Raw genomic sequence first — 22,789 nt, 5'->3', positions numbered from 1 at the left:
CTCAGATAACCATGCCAGGAATCCCACGCATGTGCAGTGGGTGGAATGCATGACAGCTGCCAACCACTCCAGAACCCACCCAGGCCTTGATTGAGACTTTCTGAAATGCCTTTAAGGATGCATGCTTGTAGGTCCAGAGAAGAGAGACTTGAGATCAACTCTGTTTCCCAGGATTTTCTTTTTTTTTTTTTTCATTTTATTTTTTATTTATTTATTTATTTATTTATTTTTAGTTTTTTATTTTTTAAATTTTAAAATCTTTAATTCTTACATGCATTCCCAAACATGAACCCCCCTCCCACCTCCCTCCCCATAACATCTTTCTTCCCAGGATTTTCTTAAGGAGACTATGGACATATCACTTTAGCTTCTTAGAATCATGATCCCTCAATATTCTGTTGTCAATGAGTAAAACTTGATTTTTATCTTTTTGGTTGTTTTAATGATAGTTGATCAGATGTCAGGCAGATGGGATTTGTATAGTGGCTCCGCACTACCCAGAGTGTGACTATGAACAAGTTACTTATGTCTTCTGAAGTGCAAATGGAATCGTAAGAAAGAATTTTTTAAAATTTACCTAAAGGATCAATCACAGTGTCTGGTACAGATAAGTGTTAGCTATTGCTGCTTGTTTTTCTATTACTACTATTTGTAGTTTTGTTACTACTCATGCTTGTTAAAGGTCATAACTTATCTTTTTTTAAAAAAACAATATTTATATATTTCCTGGCTGCGCTGGGTCTTCTTTGCTGCATGCCAGCTTTCTCTAGTTGCAACAAGCAACTAGGGACTACTCTTTACTGCTGTGTGGATTTCTCATTGTGGTGGCTTCTCTTGTTGAGGAGCATAAGCTCTAGGCACGTGTGCTCAGCAGTTGTGGTGCACGGGCTTAGTTGCTCCGCTGCACGTGGAATCCTCTGAACTATGGATCGAACCTGTGTCCCCTGCACTGGCAGGTGGATTCCCAACCACTGGACCATCTGGAAAGTCCCTTTAACTTGCATTTTTGAAAATTATGACCCTTAGATACACAGACCTGGATCCATAATCCCCAGTTCATTGGTAACTATCTTGATTAGTTTATGAGCAGACTCATTTTATCTTAAAGTATTTTTTAAAAATCTTAAAATATATATTATAAAATTTTTGCATGCTCTTCAGTGTATCATCTCAGTGAATGTTTTCACTTCATAAGTGGGTTATTCTCATACCATCTAAAAGATTCACAAATGAGTTGAGAAGGAGAAAATGGTAGTACAGTAAATGAAAATAAAAGCATATTCATATACATTCACAATTTGTTTGCATGGAAAGCTTAACTCTGAAGTTAAGATGGCATTGGCATACTTGGGGGATGTAAAACATGCTTTGTGTTTTGCTTTTGAATTAAAATAGTTTCCTCTTGCTCCAGTTTATGCTAATTTTAACCCACATATATAGTGGGTTTATTTTCTCCCTGAGGAAGATGAAACTTAATAAAAGAAGAAGATAGATGAAGTAGAAGTACCTTCCTGACTCCTACTCACAAACATTCTGAGAGTACTTATTCAAGTTTCTAGAAATGAAAATGCAGACATTTCCGAGGAAGCTAATGTTCATTTTTGCCTTCACCGTGTGTGTGCTGTGACGCCATGAGTGCTGTGTCTCCGTGAGGGGACCACCACTCACCCCATCACCAGGGCTCTGATCCTGGTGGAGCGGGGCTGTGGGCTGCAGTTCTACACACTGCATTTGAATCAGGCACTGTCCTTGGTTCTCAGTAAGGCAGAACCGTGATGCTCGTCTTTATTCAGTACACTTTACTTTTTTAAAACAGATTTTTGACGTGGACCACTTTTAAGGTCTTTTTTGAATTTGTTACAGTATTGCTTCTGTTTTATGTTTTTTATTTCTTGGCCACAAGGCATCTAGGATCTTAGCTCCTTGACCTGGGATCAAACCCATGCCCTGTGCATTGGAAGGTTCATTCTTAACCCCAGGACCACTAGAGAGGTCCTTACTCAGTATGATCTTAAAATGGACTGGGATACTCTTCTTTTTGCATCGGGTTTTACATTTTAGAAAGCACATTGCACGGTGGTGGTTGTTTGGAGACTGAATTATAGGGGGACACAAATTCAGGCAGGGGGAGTTTCAGGCTGCTGTAGTGACCCAGGCAAGAGGGGATGAAGTCCCACAACAAGACACTTGGTGGGGGGGAGGGGTGGGAAGGGGTCCAGGAGACATAGAAAGGGAGAGCTAACAGAACATAAGGCTCCGTTCCATGGAGAGGATAAGGCAGGATGGGGCAGGAGGACTTAGGGGGCGGAGCGAGGACTTCAGTTTGAGACAATGATTTCCATGGTTGATGGGACATACCAGCCGTGTTGTCTGGAATGTAGTCGGATATCTGAGCCTAGAGCTTGGATTGAGGTCTGGACTACAGTTGTAGATACTGGCCAGCTAACAGATGTCTTGCAGATCTTAAAACAAAAACTGTATCCTTGATAGAGTCCTGTCAGGCAGCAAAATGCTAGATTAAATGGCATTAATGTCCATCTGGCTTTGATATTGCAGTTCAGTTATATGAAGAGCATATTTTCATGTCTCTGTGTGGGATCACTTGTATTATGTCTGCCTGGCTAAACACATAAACATTTTAAATATATACATTACTTAAAAGTTTACATGTTCCTAATATCAAATTTCTAAAATACAGAAAAGAAAAAATAAGAAATGGACACCATCTATAATACTGCAAAGCAGAGACCATTAATGTTTTGGCTCGTTTCATACAGAAACACACACAGGCAAACATGCGTACCCTTTACCCACATACACAAAGGGAGTTAAGAGAATACTGCGCATTGTTTTGCATCCTGTCTTTTTCACTTAGTTTATTTAATACATTTCTTCTTAAAAACTGTTTCTTTGGCCCTTTAGTCAGTTACATGAACACCCTAGAATTGAGTTAACCACTAGCTTATTACTGACCACTTAGGCAACTTCTATTTTTTTTGCTTATTATAATAATATTTGGAAGAGCATCTTTGCATGTATCTCTTAGTCTACATTGCCTGTAATTTCCTTTATATAGATTCTCTCTTCCTTCCTGAAAACTCTATTACAAAATATTTTAAGTGTACAGAAAAGATTACACAATGCACGTAAAGCATAGCATGAACAAAAACATTCTCCTTGCTAAATCTCGATATTTTTCCATGCTTGCCTTCAAGTTCTTTCTTTTCTTCCCCCAAAGAAATGAATTGCTGAGGACACAGTGAGGCCCCATGCGCAAACCACACTGATTCCAGTGCCTGCCCCTGGCCCAGAGGGAAACATTTATGGGAAATTGGTTTATGATTCCCATGGCTGTTTTGGTACTTTTTCATGGTATGTTGTTTCCACATACAGTATGTAGTATTGATCTGCATGTTTTAAAACTTGATGTAAACAATACGACATGACATCTATTCTTCCATTCACTCCTTTCATTTAACAACCTGGTTTGACCGTTTTCCTACACTGTGGTGTATTCAGATCTAGCTCATTGTGTTTGCCACTATACAAGATTCTCCTCTGTACCGTGGGTCATGGACCCATTCTACTGTTAACGCACTTCTAAGTCTTCTAATATTGTGCTGGGGCAACCCTTATAGCAAGGAACATTATTGTCCATATTTTTTAATGCAGTCATACAAGAGTTTACCTCAGGTAGCTATCTGGAAGTGAAAGAGTTGGCTTTTACATTTCCTCTGTTGCCAAATTCCACTAAAAAATGTATACATGAGAATTTGTGTCTTCTAAGTCACTTAATTCTGGTGAACAATCTGTACTACAATTTCATGTCAGATTAGGTGGCTGAAGGATAGAGAAAGATTTGTCCACAGTAACATCATGTGACATCTCTCCCACGGCAATCATTCTCTGAGCACCTGCCAGGGTGTTTTGCTAAATAAACTTACCTTCTGTTTTTTTCTCTTTAAAAGGGATTTTGCCACCTGCTTTTAAATAATGCATACTCTTAAATAATATATATTTCCATCATCAGTAAATACATGGAAAGGTGAAAGTTTCCCTTTGCTTGGCTCCTTTATTTTCTCAAATTGTCTCTGGACTCTGACCTTTGGCATACATATATATCATCAGAAAGGAGTGCTAATCTCTAAGCTGAAAGGTTTTCCTTCCCATCACTTTGTGCTGGAGTTGACACTTTGAACTTTGAAAGGAGATTGATATTTATTCAAATCTCCTTAACATTTAAAACATCAAGTATTGAAGTTAATAGAAGTTTGACTCAGTTCTGACTTCTGGCCACAGGTCAGGGTACTGATACTGGATACTCTGGGACCTGGGGGTGAGTCCCATGTCCTTTGCCCACCTTCTGCTTTCCTAGTTCTCTCGCAGTGCTGGTGAAGGGCTGGCACAGCTGGCAACAGGGCACCTGGGCAGGTGTGTGTGGCTTGGTCCCTTCCTGATTGGAACCTCGTCCACTGCCCACAGGGCCCAGAAAGCAGTTCCTCTTGTCCTCTTTCCCCCTGTGAATGGCCTCTTCCCTGCCATCATGCCTGCTGTGCATTTATACAGCCCAGTCCACAAGAGAGGAGCAACTTTTTTTCTTAACTCTGGGTTTTCCGCAACCTCAGTCCTACACTCTTAAATATATATTCACTTACTCATTTGTTCATCAGACGTTTGCTGTTTGTTATTTGCCTGGTTCTATTCTTTTTCTGAAAAATCTCTTATTTTTGTATGGTAATGGTGAGCTCAGGTATTTTGAATGTGTTTGCTGGTATCTGGAAATTTGACAAACTCTGGATACTTTGTCAAGATACTGATTAACTTCCAGAAGGACTTAGCTTACTACTTAGCCAGGTCTCCCTCTGATTTTAGAGCTTCTGTAGTTGGAACTCCAGGGATGGTGGCTAGGTCCGTCTAGTCAAGGCTATGGTTTTTCCAGTGGTCATGTATGGATGTGAGAGTTGGACTGTGAAGAAAGCTGAGTGCCGAAGAATTGATGCTTTTGAACTGTGGTGTTGGAGAAGACTCTTGAGAGTCCCTTGGACTGCAAGGAGATCCAACCAGTCCATTCTGAAGGAGATCAGCCCTGGGATTTCTTTGGAAGGAATGATGCTAAAGCTGAAGCTCCAGTACTTTGCATACCTCATGCGAAGAGTTGACTCATTGGAAAAGACTGTGATGCTGGGAGGGATTGGGGGCAGGAGGAGAAGGGGACGACAGAGGATGAGATGGCTGGATGGCATCACCGACTCGATGGATGTGAGTCTGAGTGAACTCCGGGAGTTGGTGATGGACAGGGAGGCCTGGCGTGCTGCGATTCATGGCGTCACAAAGAGTAAGACACGACTGAGCGACTGAACTGAACTGAACTGAACTGAATTTTACTCAAAATTTAATTTTACTAGAGTTACCTAGAAATGAGTTGTTTGTACTGTGTAGTTTTTGTTTGTTTTGTGTATTTCCCTGACTTTTTCCATCCAGGCGACAGGTCAGAAAATTAATTCCCAGGCCTAGGAAACCTGTGGCAGTAGGCTTAAATAAGACTACAATAAGACTTAAATAAGTTATATGAATATGTTATACATGTAGCCAATAATATAATTTGCTATCTTTGTTTTGGAAACTAAATGGAAGTAAAGGAAATATATATTGATAATTTTTATGACTTCAGACTTTTTAAAAATAGCAACAAGTTTTCTCATAGTTTCTTCCCTCAGTTTCTTTCTTATAATTTTATAAATTAAAACTTGATTTGATATTACGAGTGTTAAGAATTACTCTTAAATAAAAGAATTGCTATTCCAAACTTAAAGAAAAATACTCAGCTCTCTCCTTAATAACCTGAGGTCATATACTTTCATAAAATGGTAATTAAGAACTTATAACTTAATAACTATGACACACCATTTAAAGAGAGGTAACGTGAAAGGATATAGCATTTGGAGAGAGAAGAATTAAGTTTTGGGCTCTGCTATTCACTAGCTCTTTGATCTTGGGTCGCTAGCTTCCATTGTCACTATTGCCTGTTGGATGAGACAGTAGTTTATTAGCTAGCACACTTTGAAGTCTCACTTTTATCACTAAAAAAAAAAAATCACATAGTGTTGAAGACTAGTTTAGAGGTATTGCAATGGTGTTTGTAAAATTACAGCATGCTAATCAAATGTAGGGTGTCGCTGGCATATAATTTTGATGTAGGGGCATTTGGAAACACTCTATCTTGGATCCATTCCTTGTTAAGCAATGCCCCAGCCATGTGAATTTCAGCCCAAATCCTGTGATTCCTGAATCTCTGGGTAGGAAGGTTGGAAACATGGAGACCTCCTAGAAAATGTGCTCTTTCAAAGAATCCCCAGGGACATGGCTCATTCATGTGATTTTCTGGATTTTCTAATTCTAATCTTCATTTTATACTGTCCTTATTTTGTCTTAAGAGGATTGCAGTCAAAAAGACAGGTCAGAAAGGGGTAGAACAGTATCTGCTACTCACCAAGCCTCTGAATTTGGAGAGAAATAGAGGAAACTAGATGAGTCTTGCCTTTGTGAGTTCATGGACTTGTAGAAATCCTCGAAAAGTGTGTGTACTGTTGATGATGGTATGTGTTCTTCTTAGGAACTGTGGGATTTGTGACATTAGTGAGGTCTCTGTGCATCTGTGATCTTCTTGAAAATGGAGAGTCTTGGGAGGAGAAATGTGATAGTATATGTGAAAGGCTGCATCCAGTGTCCAGCACATAGTAAACATTTAATGAATGGTTGTTGTTATTAATATTATTGTCCCCCACAAAAAAAGGAACTTATTTCCCCTGCCTTAAAGATTCATGGGCTTCTCTGGTGGTTCAGTTGGTAAAGAATCCGCCTGCAGTGCAGGAGACCTGGGTCTGATTCCTGGGTTGGAAAGATCCCCTGGAGAAAGGAGCAGCTACCTACTTCAGTATTCTGGCCTGGAGAATTCCATGGACAGAGGAGCCTGGTGAGCTATAGTCCATGACACACAGAGTTCCAAGGCAATGAGGAAATTCAGTTTCACATACTGATTCAGCAATCTGGAGCAGGGGTAGTGGGGTGGGATGGGGAGTCTGCAATGTAAACTCCATTCCACTGTCTCATCTGGAAGGTCAGCCAAGCCCCAGCACAGAACTGAACAGATGCAGAACCCTATATATTTTAAAATAATGAGGTAATTTTCTATTAATAAATCAGGCTCATATCACTATATCATTGGAAATAATTCTACCATTTCTCTTCTTGACCACAACCCTATGAAAAGCAAAAAGTTCCAGCAAGTGCTGAGTTTCTGAAAATGAGTGATTCCTCATCATTATTTCTCATGTATTTGCTCCAATATTCATTCTTGCATCAGCACATGTTGTGAGAATGGTACATGATGTGACTGTCCTGGAGTCATGAGAGGATGAGAGCAGGGAAAGGCATGGCATTTATAGACATTCAGAGATCTCACGGTGAGTTTCTCTGACACGGACACTCCCAGTGAAATCTTTGAAGAGTTCCTAGAAATGACCAAAGACTCAGACATTCTGATGGACCCGAGTGGACAGAGGATAAAGCACTGGGTTCCAGCAAATGTGTTTTCTTTCTTTTTAAGAAAAAGCAGTTATTATTATTTGGCTGGGCTTTCTCCAGTTGCTGCGAACAGAGGCTCTTCTTCCTTACAGTGTGATGGATTCTCACTGTGGTGGCTTCTCTTGTTGCAGAGCGCTGGCTCTAGGGCAAATGGCTCAGGAGTTGTAGTACTTGGGCTTAGTTGCTCTGTGGCATGTGGAATCTTCCTGAACAGTGATCGAACCCATGTTACCCGCATTGGCAGGCAGATTCCTAACCGGGACCACCAGGGAAGTCCAAGTGTGCTTTCCGCTAGGTCGCTGATGTGCAGATAGACACTGCACAGAACAGGGTCTTGTGGATGCCGATCTGAAGTCCTGAGCCACCATGTACCCAGTTGCCTTTCTTTGTAGGCATTTGACGGTGTAAGCTCTGCAACCGCCCGCCTTGCCGGTGTGTGTGGAAGACAGCAACTGAGCAACCCCATCATATCTTCCGGAAACAGCCTCTTCTTGCGATTTCAGTCTGGCCCTTCCAGACAGAGCCGGGGGTTCCGTGCTTACTTCAGACAAGGCAAGTTCCATGTTGTCTCCCCAAGGCACAGACCATCTGTCCTTACCTCTCCCTCTTGGTGCTGCAATACAATGAGACTAGTCCTTGGAAATTGTTTCCAGCTTTCTATTTAATGTGCAACACTTTAAGAAGAACAAAGGAACTATGGTTTGCAATGATTCTAACTGTTGGGGCTTTCAACTCTGTCTTTGTCTTCCGGACCTCTGTATTCCTCAAACAGGTTGTTGTCAGAATCATACTGTCTTTAATATTAGAGACACTTGTAAAGAAGTGTTTATCCAAATTCATTCATTCATAGATAAATGACCTAGCATTTATCTAAGATTTTATGCTAAGAGATACACTGGTATAAATTGCAAGAATTGTAACATAGAGTCAGATTCTAAGCCTTGAGATAGTGGTTGCCCTTCACCTGAAGAATCAATGTTGTTTTCTGTTGTCTTTTTCTTTTCTTTCTTTTTAGATTTTATGTGGACCTTTTAAAAAAATATTTTGAATTTGTTATACTATTTTTCTGTTTTTATTTACTTATTATTTATTTTTGGCTAAGAGGCATGTAGGGGATCTTAGCTCCCCCACCAGGGGTCAAACCTACACCCACTGCCTTGGAAGGAAAAGTCTTAACTGCTGCCTCGCCTGGAAGTGTGTCCACCCCCCACCCCCATACCCCACTACATTGTCTTTTTCTTAAATCATCACTTTCTACTAGAGACCTTTCCATCCATTGCCTTTTGTCTGGTACTTTTAGAGGTTAACCCTTTACCCACCATCAGAGATGGAACCTAGAGCTGGAGGGGCTCTTGTCTGTTGAATATGCCTGTGATTTTTTTTTCAGAGGATTCCTGTCCTTTCAAATAAGTGTGGTCTCTTTAGTCATTTCATCTGTTTCAGTGGACTCACTTGCTCATTTTTCTGTAGTAAAGAGCCCTGGCCTGGAAGAGTTTTTGGATGGAGGTCCCCTGAGGTTGCAATGTAGACTGCGAAGCAAGACTGATTGCAGAATTCTTTCAAAGAACAGTTTCTGAACACTTTTTCTTCTAACTAATCACTTATATTTCACTTCCGAGCACAAAAGTCCCCAGCAGGTCTTCTCTGGGCTACTATAGCAGCCTCCTTGGTCTCACGTATTCCTCCAAAGTCAGTGTGCAGGAGCGAGTTCTGACCCTGACCTTCGGTGTACCATCATCCGTCCTGGCTCTGCACTAAACAGGGAGTGGAGCCCCAGCTTCTCTGGATGTTCCCCCATGGGGACAGAATCTGCCTGTCTTTTCTCAGCATTGCCCTGACTCTCCTCATGTGCCCCACACTTCAACCAAGTCTGTGTGGTATCCCCCATACCTTCCTCTCTATCTTGTTCAGACTGCCCTCTCCCCAGACCACTCTTCCTCACCCCGGCTCCTCCTTCAGCACCATCCCCTTTGTGAAACACCTGGTACACTCCCCAGCTCTCAGCAGGCACCCCTCGTCTTCTGTTCCCACAGGGATCTGCACATCCCTGATAACACACAACTGCCCGTATGAAGTCTCTGTCAATTGAGTATTTACTTTCCTAAAAATGAAGTCAGTTGTTAAGAGATTATCCCTGTGCCTCTAATTTATGAGTGGGTAAAGCAAGTGAATCAATGCCAGAGTTCTATTGAAAGATTCAGGCAACTCATAACCATTTAATCTGTTCTTTGCCACTCCCCACTTCCTGTAATTAAAGAACACTGTTATAAAGGTAGAGTACATTGCCACTTTCTCATGATTCATGTGCAGCTTCCTTGGCAGAGAATTTCCTTGACATGCCCTTTAGAAATAAGCAAACGTCACTTATGTTTTCATTCTTCAAATAATTGTTCTGGAGAATCAGTAGAAATCAAAAGTGTATGACAGAAGTGTGTGTCTGTGTGTCCCTCAGCCTGTGGCGGCCATATCCTCACTGACTCCGTTGACACTATATCCTCTCCACTGTTCCCGAACAACTATCCAAACAATCAGAACTGCAGCTGGATAATTCAAGCTCAACCTCCCTGTAAGTAACAAAAATAAAAAAGAATCCAGGATGCATCATGTCTGTGGGAAAGTCCAGCAATGACTCATGTTCTTATCTCTTCGCTGGTAACAATTGATGGCCTTCCTCTCCTGTTTTTGGAAGCCCTAATTCCTCATGTGCACAAGAACAAGGGTTTCCTAATCTGGTAGGAAGTCATTTTTGCTCTTTATTCTAATTTTCTTTTTATAAGTTTCAAGGCCTCGCAAAGGAAATAACAAAGCGAAAACCTATAACCTAGTAGAAATGACAGACATGTGAAATTGGGGATTAACAAAAATACTGGATGAATAAAGAGTTTTTGACTATTTGTCTTGACTGTAGTAGGTGCTCAAGAAGATGCTAAATGAATAAATGAACAATAAGAACCATAGACTAGAAAGTTAATAACTTATACTTTGGGGATGCAATGCTGTGAGCATATTGGTCTTCAGTTAAGGTGGAAGTTAGTGATAAAGCCTGGTTTCTCTTGGTTATAAAATGTATTTTTAAAAGTCCCAGCATAGGCTTTGAAGAAGCATTTAATAAGTACTTACTTGTATTCTTTTTAGAATCCTAGAATCTTTCTGATCTGGTAACAATCTAGTGGTAAGGAGTACTGTCCACATTTTACAGAGAAAATGAGGAGACCACTAAGAACTCGAGCAAAATGACTGTGAGGAGGGTGACCCTGGGGCTATGATGAATCTTGTTTCAAAGGAACCCTGCTCTTCTTGAGGTTTTCAGGGGAAATTGATGGCTTCAGACATAATGTGGGAAAAACATTAAGTTCTTGACTCCACTCTCTAATTAATGACCTGTGTGATAATAGGAAAGTCACTTAGGCTCACAAAGCCCCATCAGCTAATCTAACAAATGAAGGGTTTGGCTTAAATATTCTCTAACATTTTTCCTAGGGATGTTAAACATTAACAAAAGGGTATCTTTATTGCTTTGCATATGATTTGGGGGTCAGTGATGTAACCCTTAGCCAAAGAAAGTAGCCAGCCAGCCAGGAACCAATCCTTGAATAAAGAAACTCCCGACCTTGAGTCCTGCAGCCTTGCACCTAAGGATAGTTTCTAAACAGTTGTAAAGCTCTTAGATCAAAGAGCTCACTGGTGTAAAGACAGCAAAAGGAAAAGATCCTATTCTAAAGATTCAAGACCCTGGAAGAAAACAAAAGGAAAATGGACCCAGACTCAGACTATTTTGCAAGTAATTCAAAGCTTTCTTTAAAAATGACTGAACCTCTATGTCCCTGCTTCTAGACTTAGAGTCTAACACAGAAAATGCTAGGATATTTGTGGCAGGGAGGAAAATGTGTCTTATTTACAAGCACAGGTAAAGAATCAGAATTTAAGGAAGCTAATAAGAAAAGTACTTCTGAGAGAAATACAGCAACAGCTGATACTTCCCCGTCATCCATGAAGTAAACCCACCCCAGGGTTCTCTTACCAGCACCAGCATTTCAGAGTCTATGGACATTTTTAAAAGCTTTTCAGTTACTCTTCAGACAAAAAACTTTTAGCACAGTGGTGGTTACTTCTCCTCTTTACCCCTGTCGTCTTGTGCACATCAATCAATTCTTTGCCAGAGAACCAGCAGGTGAAATGATCAGGGGTAAAATCTTGTTCCCTGTATGTTTTGTTGGCCAGAACTTTATTAAACAGTCTTCCTTTCTTTCCTCACAGTCAATCATATCACCCTGTCCTTCAGCCACTTTGTCCTTGAAAGCAGCACACCATGTACCCGAGATTTTGTAGAGGTGTTGGACGGCAGCCACGACAACGCACCCCTCCGAGGTATGCCATGCTCACTCACTCACTTCTGTGGCCTGGGCTCTTTACAGTTTCTGTACTTACATGTGTATATGCTGTCCTCAGAGGTTAGAATGTTTCCAATAACTGTGAAGACTGTCATAAGCCAAGTAAAGATACTGAGAGGCTGAGGAAGCAGGATTCAACGTAGGGCTTGAGAAACTCAGCTCATTCATCTTCAAGGACATGAATGGTTTATGTATTTTTTTTTTAATTGAAAAGTTGCAACTGCTTTAAACAGTAGTAAAATGCAATCCCTTCTAACATTAGATAGTATTCCGGTGGGAAATTTCTTGTTACTGTTTGACCACAGTTCTCATGTTCAAATTGAGCATGTTTCTTCTGGTTTTGTCCTCAGTGGAAGGAAAATAATGGATGGATGGATGGATAGATAGATAGCTATAATGGATAGGTAAATACATACACACACCCCCGCCCCCCAACACACGCACATATATATATATACATTGGATGGATGGATGGATGGATAGATAGCTGTAATGGATAGGTAAATACATACACACAGACCTCCCCCCCACACACAAATATATATATATATATATATATATATATATATATATATATATATATACACACATACATTGAATGGATGGATGGATGGTTGGATGAACAGAATAGATAGATAGACTGACAGGCAGACAGGCAGATATTATGGAGTTCTGTTTGTAAAACATCCCAGTAAAATTAAAGAATGTTGCTTATAGTTTCTATAATGTTCTCAAACAAAATAATCTCAGGTTATTTTGGGAAGATCCCCTGGAGAAGGCAATGGCTACCTACTCCAGTTTTCTGGCCTGGAGAATTCCATGGACAAAGGAGCCTGGCATGTATACATGTATCTGTATACATATAATTCCATGGACAGAAAAGCCTGGTGGTCTACAGTCCGTGGGTTCGCAAAGAATCGGACGTGACTGAGCGACTTTCACTCACTCACTCATTTAAGTGTTCTCTATGAGTCACTCCTATTTGAGCACTGTCACTCAAGCTCCTTATCCTGCAGTAGAAAACAGGTTGCATTAGAGAAGGGACTTTGTTTTGCTCATGGCTGTATCCTCAGTACCCAGAACAGTGCCTGAGATGATAGTAGGCAACTGACAAGTGCTCTCTGTGGACTTCTGATTGTATTCTTTGTGATTTTTGTCTGTAAGCATTTGACCACGGTCAAGGATATATTATTTAACAGACACTTATATAACCTTGCACTGAGCACTATTCTGAATTTTATAATAGTAAACTTTATAAATAGTACTATTTTTATAAAGTTCTATTTATTAAAAAACTTTATAAATAGAACTTTATAAATAGTAACTCAATTCTTATACCTTTATTACATAGAATTTCATTATTATCCATGTACCTGTTTCTCAAGTGGGAAACTGAGGCACAGAGAACTTGAGTAACTTGACTCATGTCACATAGTTGGTAAGTGGCTGAGCCTGGAGGTGAATTCAGGTGTTCTGGCTCCAACATCCACAGTGTCTCAGCTATTGTGTATTGCTGTTAACTATTAGCCCACTTCTTTGTGCAGGTGCCGACTGCCCTGGAGAGTTTAGCATTAGTTACATTTGGAAGTTATCTGTGTTTCTCTTACCTTCCCCTCACAGTCTTTATCATATTTATAAATGTGTTCACAGTTTATTTTGAATCATCAGGCATCACCCCAAACACTGACCCTGATCTAAATGGTTTTCTAGTAGTGGTTTCTTTTGTTTGCTTTGGTCTCTTGTGATTTTAGTGAATACATGTTGGCATATCATCATTCATTCTCCTTGTCAATATCATCATTATTTAGGCCGATACTGTGGCCCCTCCTTGCCCCATCCTATCACTTCCTTCAGCAATGCTCTGGTGCTGAAGTTCGTCTCGGATTCTACAGTGAATTTTGGTGGTTTCCACGCCACATATGCTGCGTCCACGTCAGGTAAGAGATGTTAGCAAGCAGTGCTATTAGGTTAAGAGGAGTGTGTAGAAAATCCTTGATTTATTATTTGGGATTCCTTTGCATTTTGTGTTCTGAGCTAGTTTCATAGATCACCTCTGTGACTCATTTTACTGTCTTTCACATTTGGTTAACGTGTTTATAAATTGTATCAGCTGTGAACTCTGTACCACATCTTCCTTATCCATTCACAGACATTTGCTCCCGTACCTTGACTATTGTGACTAATGCTGCTCAGGGTGAGCACTGGAAGTGGGGAGAATTGGTTGGAATGATCTTGGGTGACTTGCTTGTCGGTGTGTCCTTGTTCTCCTTCTTGATACGTTTGTTGAGGGGGCCCCTGATGGACAGTGTCCAACGGTGTCTCTAACCGGTGGACAGCTGCCATGCTTTAGCCTCCCTGGCCTGACAGCTGCACTCAGGCAGGGCTGGGTGTCTTCAGGGATGCAGGATGGACCATGGCACATGGGGAGAAGGGAAAGAGGAGCACCCAGTAAGAGGCTGTAAGCTAGGATAGTTGTACTTGTCAGCTTCCTCATTATTAGCTGTTAAAAGCCATAGAATGCCTGGGAGATCTGTGCAGGTTTCAGTGCTCTCCTGAGAAGGAAATGGTGAAATATTGCTTTCTTTTCTAGGCCAGGGGTGAAAATCATCCTGGTCAGAAATACTGAGGATTAAAATGAGTCTTTTATTACATAGAGCTATAGTTCACAGGAAGAAAGGGCTTTTAGAAAAGAAACTACAGGGATTCATTCTAATCCACCATAACCAGTGGCTTTTAGTTTTCAAGTCACAGAATCTTTCCTGATTATTATATATGCCGTGGATTTTTTTTATTATGAAATGAAAACAGTACATCCTTTGATGCTCCTAACAGCTCTTCCAGTGTTCTTTCTCTATCTTATGGTGTCTTGTATTTGACATTGACTCTGCCACTCACTTTGTTTCTCTTTTCTTCTAGCTTGTGGTGGGATATTCCACATGGCTGAAGGCATCTTCAACAGCCCTGGCTACCCAGAAGTTTATCCTGCTAATGTGGAATGTGTCTGGAACGTCATCAGTTCCCCTGGCAACCAACTCCAGCTGTCTTTTATGTAAATCCTTTTTTTTTTTTTATAGTGTATTGTTTCAGTGAGAATGAATCTGCAGGAAGGAAGCTATGTTACTAATAGGATGGACAACTAATAGCATATGTGTCCAAACAACTGTTAAGAGAATATGGTGGGAACTTCAAGGAAGTCTGCATATTTCCTCTGTTTTAGTCATCGTTTGGGTTATAAATAGCATTAAACTTCTCTTATGAATGGTTTTAGAGTCCTGCCTAACATTACCAAGAATACATGCCTGAGCTCTCGGCATGTTTTAATTTTTGGAATTCTTATCTTCAGATAACATTAATTTTATCTTTTTTTTTTTTAAAAAAAAAACAACTTAGAAACATTTAGACTCTTCCAGAGAATCACTATCATTCTTTCTTCCAGCAGAAATCCGTGTCTCAATTAAGCCTTCTTTACTCATACACCTTATCTCCACTGCAATCCACTTTTTCTTCTTACTCTTGGCAATAAAAGGATTTTGGAAGTATTTGAAGCTGTTGGCCTGACAAAAATAGGTATTTTTGTCAGACATTTTTTCCAACAAAGATGGGTTTATTTGGAATCATCAGAGAACTGCAGTTTGAGGCCTGCAACCATAGTGAGCCACGTGCAAGTCCCGGTACAGAAAGGGAAGGAGAACACTTCTGTAGAGAAGAAAAGGAAGTTAAAGGGCTATTGTAAACTTTCTTCTCATTGGCTGAGCCCTTCAGGAAGAAAGAGAGGTCTTTTTTCTTCCTGTTGGACACTTCTGTTTTTGCAGGGCATGAGACTGCCCCCTTTTGGTATGTGACTCTATTTAATTGAGAGTCTATTTATTAACTTTTTACATTTCCCCCTTTTGATCATAATATTTTTCTGAAAGCATTGCTGATCTAGAATCAGGGTTTCTAGTTTTAGCAGTTTTCTGTGTGTCCATGACAAGAAGGACCTTTCCTAGTAAAGTATCTCATGTCAGAGCGAAAGTGCACAGACTGGAAATCTATTAAGGTCACATTTGTATAACTAGGAGGAGTGGGAGGGAAAATGCTTGGGTACTTTTAATCTGAAGTGCATTTGATATCAAGATCATAGACACTGGAGATTGTCTGAAACCATATATCATCATCAGAGGTTTGGCAACAAACATCTAACAGGCCTAGTCTGGATATCTCGGGGAACTGTCTAATCTGATGTCATCTGCTTCAATTCCAGAAAATCTTTGCTTCAGGTCACCAGGTGATGTGCAGGTCCAATCAGGGTTCAGTGATTTCTTTAGGTGAACCATATGAATCCAAGAGTCTATTCCTGAGAGCTTGGTTTCACAGGGTTGGTTAGAGGTACCCAATAGGAGCCTTTCCAGTGAGGATGAAGTGAGTTCTTCTGGAGGAGTCTTTTCCAATAGACAAAACCTCCAGGTTTCAAGATGTAACGCTTAATGTCTTCATCTCTCAAAGGTACACTATGAAAAGATTATGCTATTAAAACATGGTTACTTTTACTAGCAATTAATCCCTTGCAGTATTGGAATATCTCTCTTTTTACCAGTTGTGGTTTAAAATAAGTGAGAGCCAAGTGCATTGGAAATTCTGGGGCTATCTCAAAAGATAAGAGTTTATATGTTTCAAAAGGGGAGGATCCAAGATTTAGAAGGACTGATAGCAATGTTTTTGACCAAGGTGTTTGGAGGGCTTCTATAAATTTGGCTAAGTCTTAATGATGCTGTTTGGTGTTCAATTAAATCAGAGGATTGAAGGTGGTAAGCACAGTGGAAGAGCTGTAAAACTAGTCAAACAGCAGACTTGTCAGAGTACCTGGCCAGTAGAATGGATTGCCTCAATCACTGTGAAGTCTGAGAGGAGTTCCCCAGGTAGGGATCCTCTTTTCAAAAGGACTTTTGCCGCAGAAGAGAGAGCAGCCTGTCTGCAAAGGAAGGCCTCAGTCCACTGTGAAAACATATAGACCATGACTAAAACATATTTATATCCATTAGAGGAAGAAATTGTGTAAAATCCATTTGCCAGAGCTTGAATGGTCCATTAGGCAATTTAAAATGTCTGGGAGCAGCACAGACAGGCTTCCCTTAGTTCTACTTTGGACAAGTGGGACAAGTGAGGTAGGCACTTTTCTCAGCCTTGTTAATGTTTCCTCTCTAATATTGATTCATGAAGGCAATCATCTTGTCAGGAGAACAATGGTTTAATGCATGCACAGTGGTGGGGAGTGAGAGTTTTAGAGTGTCTGGTAGCAATAGGTTGTTATTTGATGTGAACCAGAGCTTTCTCTTTTTATCAAACCAACAATAATTGAATTTCCAATCTTATTTTCCCTTTTCTGAGGCCAATTTCTGGGCTTCTCTAGCCAGTTTTTCTAATTTTCCCTTTGGGCCAGAAGTTTGGTTGCTATTGGTTCCTTTAAGGGCAGCATTCCTTATAAAACTATTGTCAAAGTGATTTTCCTTAGCTTACAAAGAGTCAGGTTCACAATGTCTCAGAATCTTAATAATAGCTAAAGTGGCAAGGGAAAGTATCACATCCAATAATTCTTAAACTTGAGGGGAGGCATTTAAAACTTTTTTGCCCCTGGAAGTAAGGAGGGCATATTGCTTAGTAACGAAGACACATTGCTCCCACGGTATTCCAAAATTATGAGCTACTCCAAAAGCTACTATCAATATGAGGTACTATCAATATAAATATTAGCAGTTTTATCCTTGGTTAAAGTATGTGTGGTGTGTGTGTGTGTGTATGTGTGTGTGTGTGTGAAGTCACTCAGTAGTGTATGACTCTTTGTGACCCCGTGGACTGTAGCCTGCCAGGCTCCTCTGTCCATGGGATTCTCCAGGCAAGAATACTGGAGTGGGTTGCCATTTCCTTCTCCAGGGGATCTTCCTGACCCAGGGATCAAACCCAGGTCTCATGCACTGCAGGCAGATGCTTTATCCTCTGAGCCACCAGGGAAGCCAGTTAAAGTGTTAAAGTATAAGCCCATGTAAAAGCATATAGTTCAATCTGGGCCAAAGTAGCCTTAAGTAAGGATGCTGCTCAGCAACAACAAAATGAGTCTTAGTAGCATGTTGTTTAGTCACTAAGTCGTGTCTGACTCTTTGCAACTACATGGACTGTAGCCTGCCAGGCTCCTCTACCCATGGGATTTCCCAGGCAAGAATCCTGGAGTGGGTTGCCTTTCCTTCTCTAGAGGATCTTCCTGACCCAGGGATTGAACCTGCGTCCCTCGCACTGAAGGTGGCTTCTTTACCACTGAGCCACCGGGGAAGCCCCATAATAGCATACCTGGAACTATTAGTACGTTTGCCATTGTCACCTTTTAAATGAAAGCATCAGTGAACCATGAAAAGCCAGCATCACCCAGTGGAATTTCCTGTAGATCATCACAAGGAGTCCGAAGGTGGTGCATCAGTGTTAAGCATCATGAGGGACTTTGTTGGTGATGGAAGGGAGAGGAGTAGCTGGGTTAAGGGCTTTATAATGTAAAAGAGTTATGTGAAGAGCATTTAACAAAAGGACTGAGAAAGGTTGAATGTGATGAGAATTCAGAACTTCTACCACATGAGATACAAAAACGGTTGAAAGGAATCTCACAATAATTTTCTCGTAATTTTAACCAAAAGGAGTGACTGTAACGACTGTAAGGCACGGGGGATATCCCCGTTCTACAGGGGCCAGTTGCTGGCCGTGATACTCTATGTGTCAGTGTTGCATTCTCTTGCTTTTCGTATAAAAAGGGAAAAGAGAATCTGATCATTGGGATGCCCAAGGACAGGTGAGTTCATCAAATTGCCTTTGAGGCCTTGAAGGTTATGTTATCACGTTTCCTCTTAAAATTGGGTTGAGGATGTTATTGTTAAGTAAAACATACAGAGATTTAGCCATAAGAGAGAAATTTGGAATCCAGTTTCAGCAATAATCATCTAGCTAGAGAAAACTTCATAGCTGTGCTTAGTTTCAGGTTTTGGGAAATGTAGGACACCACAAAGTCTGTCTGGACCCAGGTACAGCCCTTGTCCTGATAGCAGATACCCTAAATATCAAAGCTGGATTTGGGCAGACTGCAGTTTTCCTTTGGTGATCTTAGGTCCCTTTAAGGCTGAAAGCTTTAGCACATGGATGCAGTTTTCCTGTGAGGCTTGAGATGCAGCATGAAGAAGCAAATCACCCACATGTCGCAGCTAAGTAGTTGAACTTCTAGAGAACTTTGTATGATCCAGACCAGTCCTCACAATTCCTGAGCAACAAGGACTCTGAGTAAAACCCTGAGGTGTTACTGTCCAGGTGAGTTGTTCTTCTTACCAAGTAAAGGCAAAAAGGTATTGACTAGCTTCATCAACCAGAATGCTAGAGAATGCACTGCATGAATCAATTGCAGTAAAGAATTTGCTTCCAGCTGGACTGATATCAGTATCATGTGAGAGTTGGGGACCACACAATGGAAAAGGATACCAGTGTTGTTGATTGTTTGGAGGTCCTAGATAAATCTGACCTTTAGCTTTTGTCACTGGTGAACTGGGAATGCTTCAAAGGATAGTACAAGGGATAATGAAACCTTGAGCTTTGTAGCTTCCTAGTAGGGTTTTTGTGTCTTGAAGAATATTTGAATTTAAAGACTTTTTATGAATTCTGGGAAGAGGTTTTGAGGGGTCTACTTGAATCTTCATAGGAGGTGTGTTGTGAATTTTGCCAACATCAGTTAGAGATTTTGCCCATAAGGAAGGTGGTAGCTGATTCAATAGAGACAAATGGTAAGTATTTCCAGAATCAGCTCTAGAACCATCAGAGATAGAAGACTGAAGATGTCAAAGGGTCATCTAATTTCCCCTGTTGGTTACTTTGATGACTCCTGTCAGAATCTTGAATTATTTCCCCCTTCTTGGACAAAAATATTCCAACATGGCACTTCTCTAAGATGTCTTGACCTGACAAATGGGTAGTGCTAGAAGAACTAAGGGAAAAGCACATGTATCTTCCAAAGGACTTAAACAAAAGGGAATTGGTTCAGAGACAGGAACCTCCTGAGACTCGTTAGATCCCCACTATGTGAACTGTTTCTGTTCTCTGAGGCAGGGGCTTTTTTAAAACAGTAATGGAATTGAGCACCGAGAGTGTGGCTCTGGGGTCAGTTAGGACTGGAAGAAATCCATTCCTAATCTAAAGAAATGTTTCTCCACACAAGTTAAGAGGGAAGATTAGGAAGAATTCCTGCAGTTCCTCAGAGCCCCATCAGTGTAAACTGGGAGGATGTTGAAAGGCCGGTTAGAAGGCCAGTTAGAAGTGCTTCAGGCTGAAGGTGTCTGAAGCACTTAGATTTGTAACAATCTCTTTTCCAGTGTCCTGGCTCTGCAGTAATAGCAGATACTAGTAGGGTATGGTTTCACTTAAGAGCCTTCTTTTGCTGGGGTTGAAAATTAAGAATTTTGGCAGTCTTCCTCTGAGGTGACTCATTTGGAGTTGGAGAGAGCTGGTTTGACACATTAGCTAAATCCATCCTGATCCTTGTTACTAGAAGGGAAAAGGCCCAGTTCAGCCCATTAACAAACATAGTGTTAAAAGCTACCTGGGTGAAATCAACATCTAAAAGAATATCAGAATTTTCCTCAAAAAATGATGTGAAGTTGATTATAATAATCATGAACAGTTTCATCAGATTTTTGTGTGTGAGCCTGGATTTTGTTCCAATCAGCAGGTTTTAGAGAAACCCCAGGAACAATGTGATGAAGCCTCCCGGGGATTGCCTGAGCCTGATCATATAATGATAGCAGGCTGGCCTCCCAGCTGTAATTCTAGAAACCTTTCAGGATTTTCCCCAATTAGTAGTTTTCATCCAATGCTGATCCTAGCCTTCACTGACCAGCATAAGAACTAGCTGATGTAAGGTTGACAAGTTTAAATAATTATATTAAAATTTTCCAGCAATCTGTGAATATCCTCAGTTACTTTGGGAAAACTTTTGACTATAGCTCTCAATTCAGCTTTGGTTCAGGGAATACAAAAAATTAACAGTTCAGCCTCTGCATTCTTGGAAGGCTTAAATTTTAAATAGACATTCCAACAAGTTCAGAGGAAAAGCGAATGAGAATAGTTTCAACAGGGAAGCTTGGTAAGAGAATTGGTAGGAGGGTAATTGACAGTACAGAGAAGGAGGAGACAGTATAGCTAGGAAGAAGGAAGATGGCCCTGGAGATGGGCTCTAACCCATGAAGAGCCAAAAGAGAGAGACCAGATGATGTTAGGGGCAGAGCCTGAGACAGAGAAGCTGAAGAAGAGGAGCCTGAGGCACTGGGAGCCATTTTATCTCTCATTACTCATGTTTTCCTTAAAATCTTACTTTGTAAAGAAGCAATTCTAGACTCCTGATAATGTTGGGAAACTTCCAAATACCAATCAAAGTAAGCATTCCACTAATTTCTGGAAATTTTGAGCTATTGTAGTCCTCTTTGTTTCTAAAAAAATTTCAACTTTGGGAATTTCAAAAGTTCATCATAATGGTCATTGAGATCCTAATTGCCTTTGGTCAGGTTGGCCCATTTAGTTAGAAATGTGCATAAGGAAAGACTTCAGTTCTTAAACATCAGATTTGCCAGAGTCTCTGTTTGGAAGGTACTCTCACAATTTTTAGTTAACTGGGCTCTGATGTCTCAGAGGTTTTTCTCTAGAGTAAAAGAACAATTTTCAAACATTTTGCAGCATAAGCATCTCAGTTCAAATAGCTCACAAGCCTAAAATACCAGTCAATTCAGAGGAAATATCTTGTTCCTAGAGGAGCTTGGCCAAAGGCTTTTTTAGACATTTCCAGAGACTAGCCCTTTGCAAAGGAATAGGCTGAAGGCTGGACAAAAACAGGCACAGTTTCAGTGAAATGTCCCTTGCTCCCGAAGGAATGGATCAAAGGCTAGTCTGTTTCAACAGAAACAGTCTGATCTCAAATCAGACAGAAGTGCCAAGTGAGTACTTGCATACAGAGTAAAGCACTGACCAGAAAGATGAAGCTTTAAAATAGATTCTGAATAAAACCTAGAGAGCTTCAAATGCAAAGAGAATGTGAGCTCAGATCCAGGAGAAGGATCTTCAGACTCCAGATCGGGTGAGAAAAGCAGTGAATGACAATGGGCTGAATTGTGGGTGCCATACCTGTTTGCTTGCCGAACCACCAAAATGTGGATCTGAAATAAATAGAATGCTACATGTTCCTCCAGCAAAGATGGGCTTATCCAGGATCAGCAGAGAACTGCAATTCAGGATGTACAACTGTAGTGATCTACTGCAAGTCCCTGCCCAACAGGAGGACGATACTTTTTTAGAGAGAAAAGGAAGCCGGGAGGGCAGTCAACAGAATCCATGACTTTTATTGGCTGAGTCCATGCTAGCAGAGAGAGGAGTCTTCTTTCTTCTTCCTGTTGGGCTCAGCTACCATCATGGGGTGTGAGAGTTCCTTCTGGTTTCTCCATTCTTTATAATTGAGGTTTCTTTGTATTAATTTTGACAGAAATTAATGAAAAATCACTCTTATGTTCCTCATTGAACTATAAGCCCTTTTAAATAAGAAGTATGGACGTACAGTCAGCAGTAGGATCCTGCCACATTCTGGATGATCTTAGGTTAAATTAAATAGCAATAATGTATTTTCTAGACGTAGATAGTACAAAGGACATGGTAAGTGAAATGGGGCTTTTTAATCCATCAGTAGAGAAATACTTGTAACACTGGTAGTGCCACACTGGTAATGGGTGCTTAATAAATATTGGATAATAAGATATTGGTTTTTAAAACTA

The 22,789-nt window shown here is 40.6% G+C and overlaps 1 protein-coding gene across 1 annotated transcript in view; it reads left to right on the top strand.

The window, feature by feature from the left end:
• CUBN (cubilin) overlaps positions 1–22,789 on the top strand; it is a 273,943-nt gene that overhangs the window by 148,265 nt on the left and 102,889 nt on the right. Inside the window, exons 32-36 of the mRNA XM_069547580.1 lie at positions 7,977–8,136; positions 10,037–10,150; positions 11,842–11,952; positions 13,784–13,912; positions 14,892–15,024. Coding sequence (XP_069403681.1) covers positions 7,977–8,136; positions 10,037–10,150; positions 11,842–11,952; positions 13,784–13,912; positions 14,892–15,024 — 647 coding nt within the window. The remainder of the gene's footprint in view (positions 1–7,976; positions 8,137–10,036; positions 10,151–11,841; positions 11,953–13,783; positions 13,913–14,891; positions 15,025–22,789) is intronic.

Source organism: Ovis canadensis, chromosome 13 (genome assembly GCF_042477335.2).
Source record: "Ovis canadensis isolate MfBH-ARS-UI-01 breed Bighorn chromosome 13, ARS-UI_OviCan_v2, whole genome shotgun sequence".
In the NCBI taxonomy this organism is placed as follows: domain Eukaryota; kingdom Metazoa; phylum Chordata; class Mammalia; order Artiodactyla; family Bovidae; genus Ovis; species Ovis canadensis.
The sequence above is the reverse complement of the archived record's forward strand: the minus strand, read 5'-3'. Positions and strand labels throughout refer to the sequence as shown.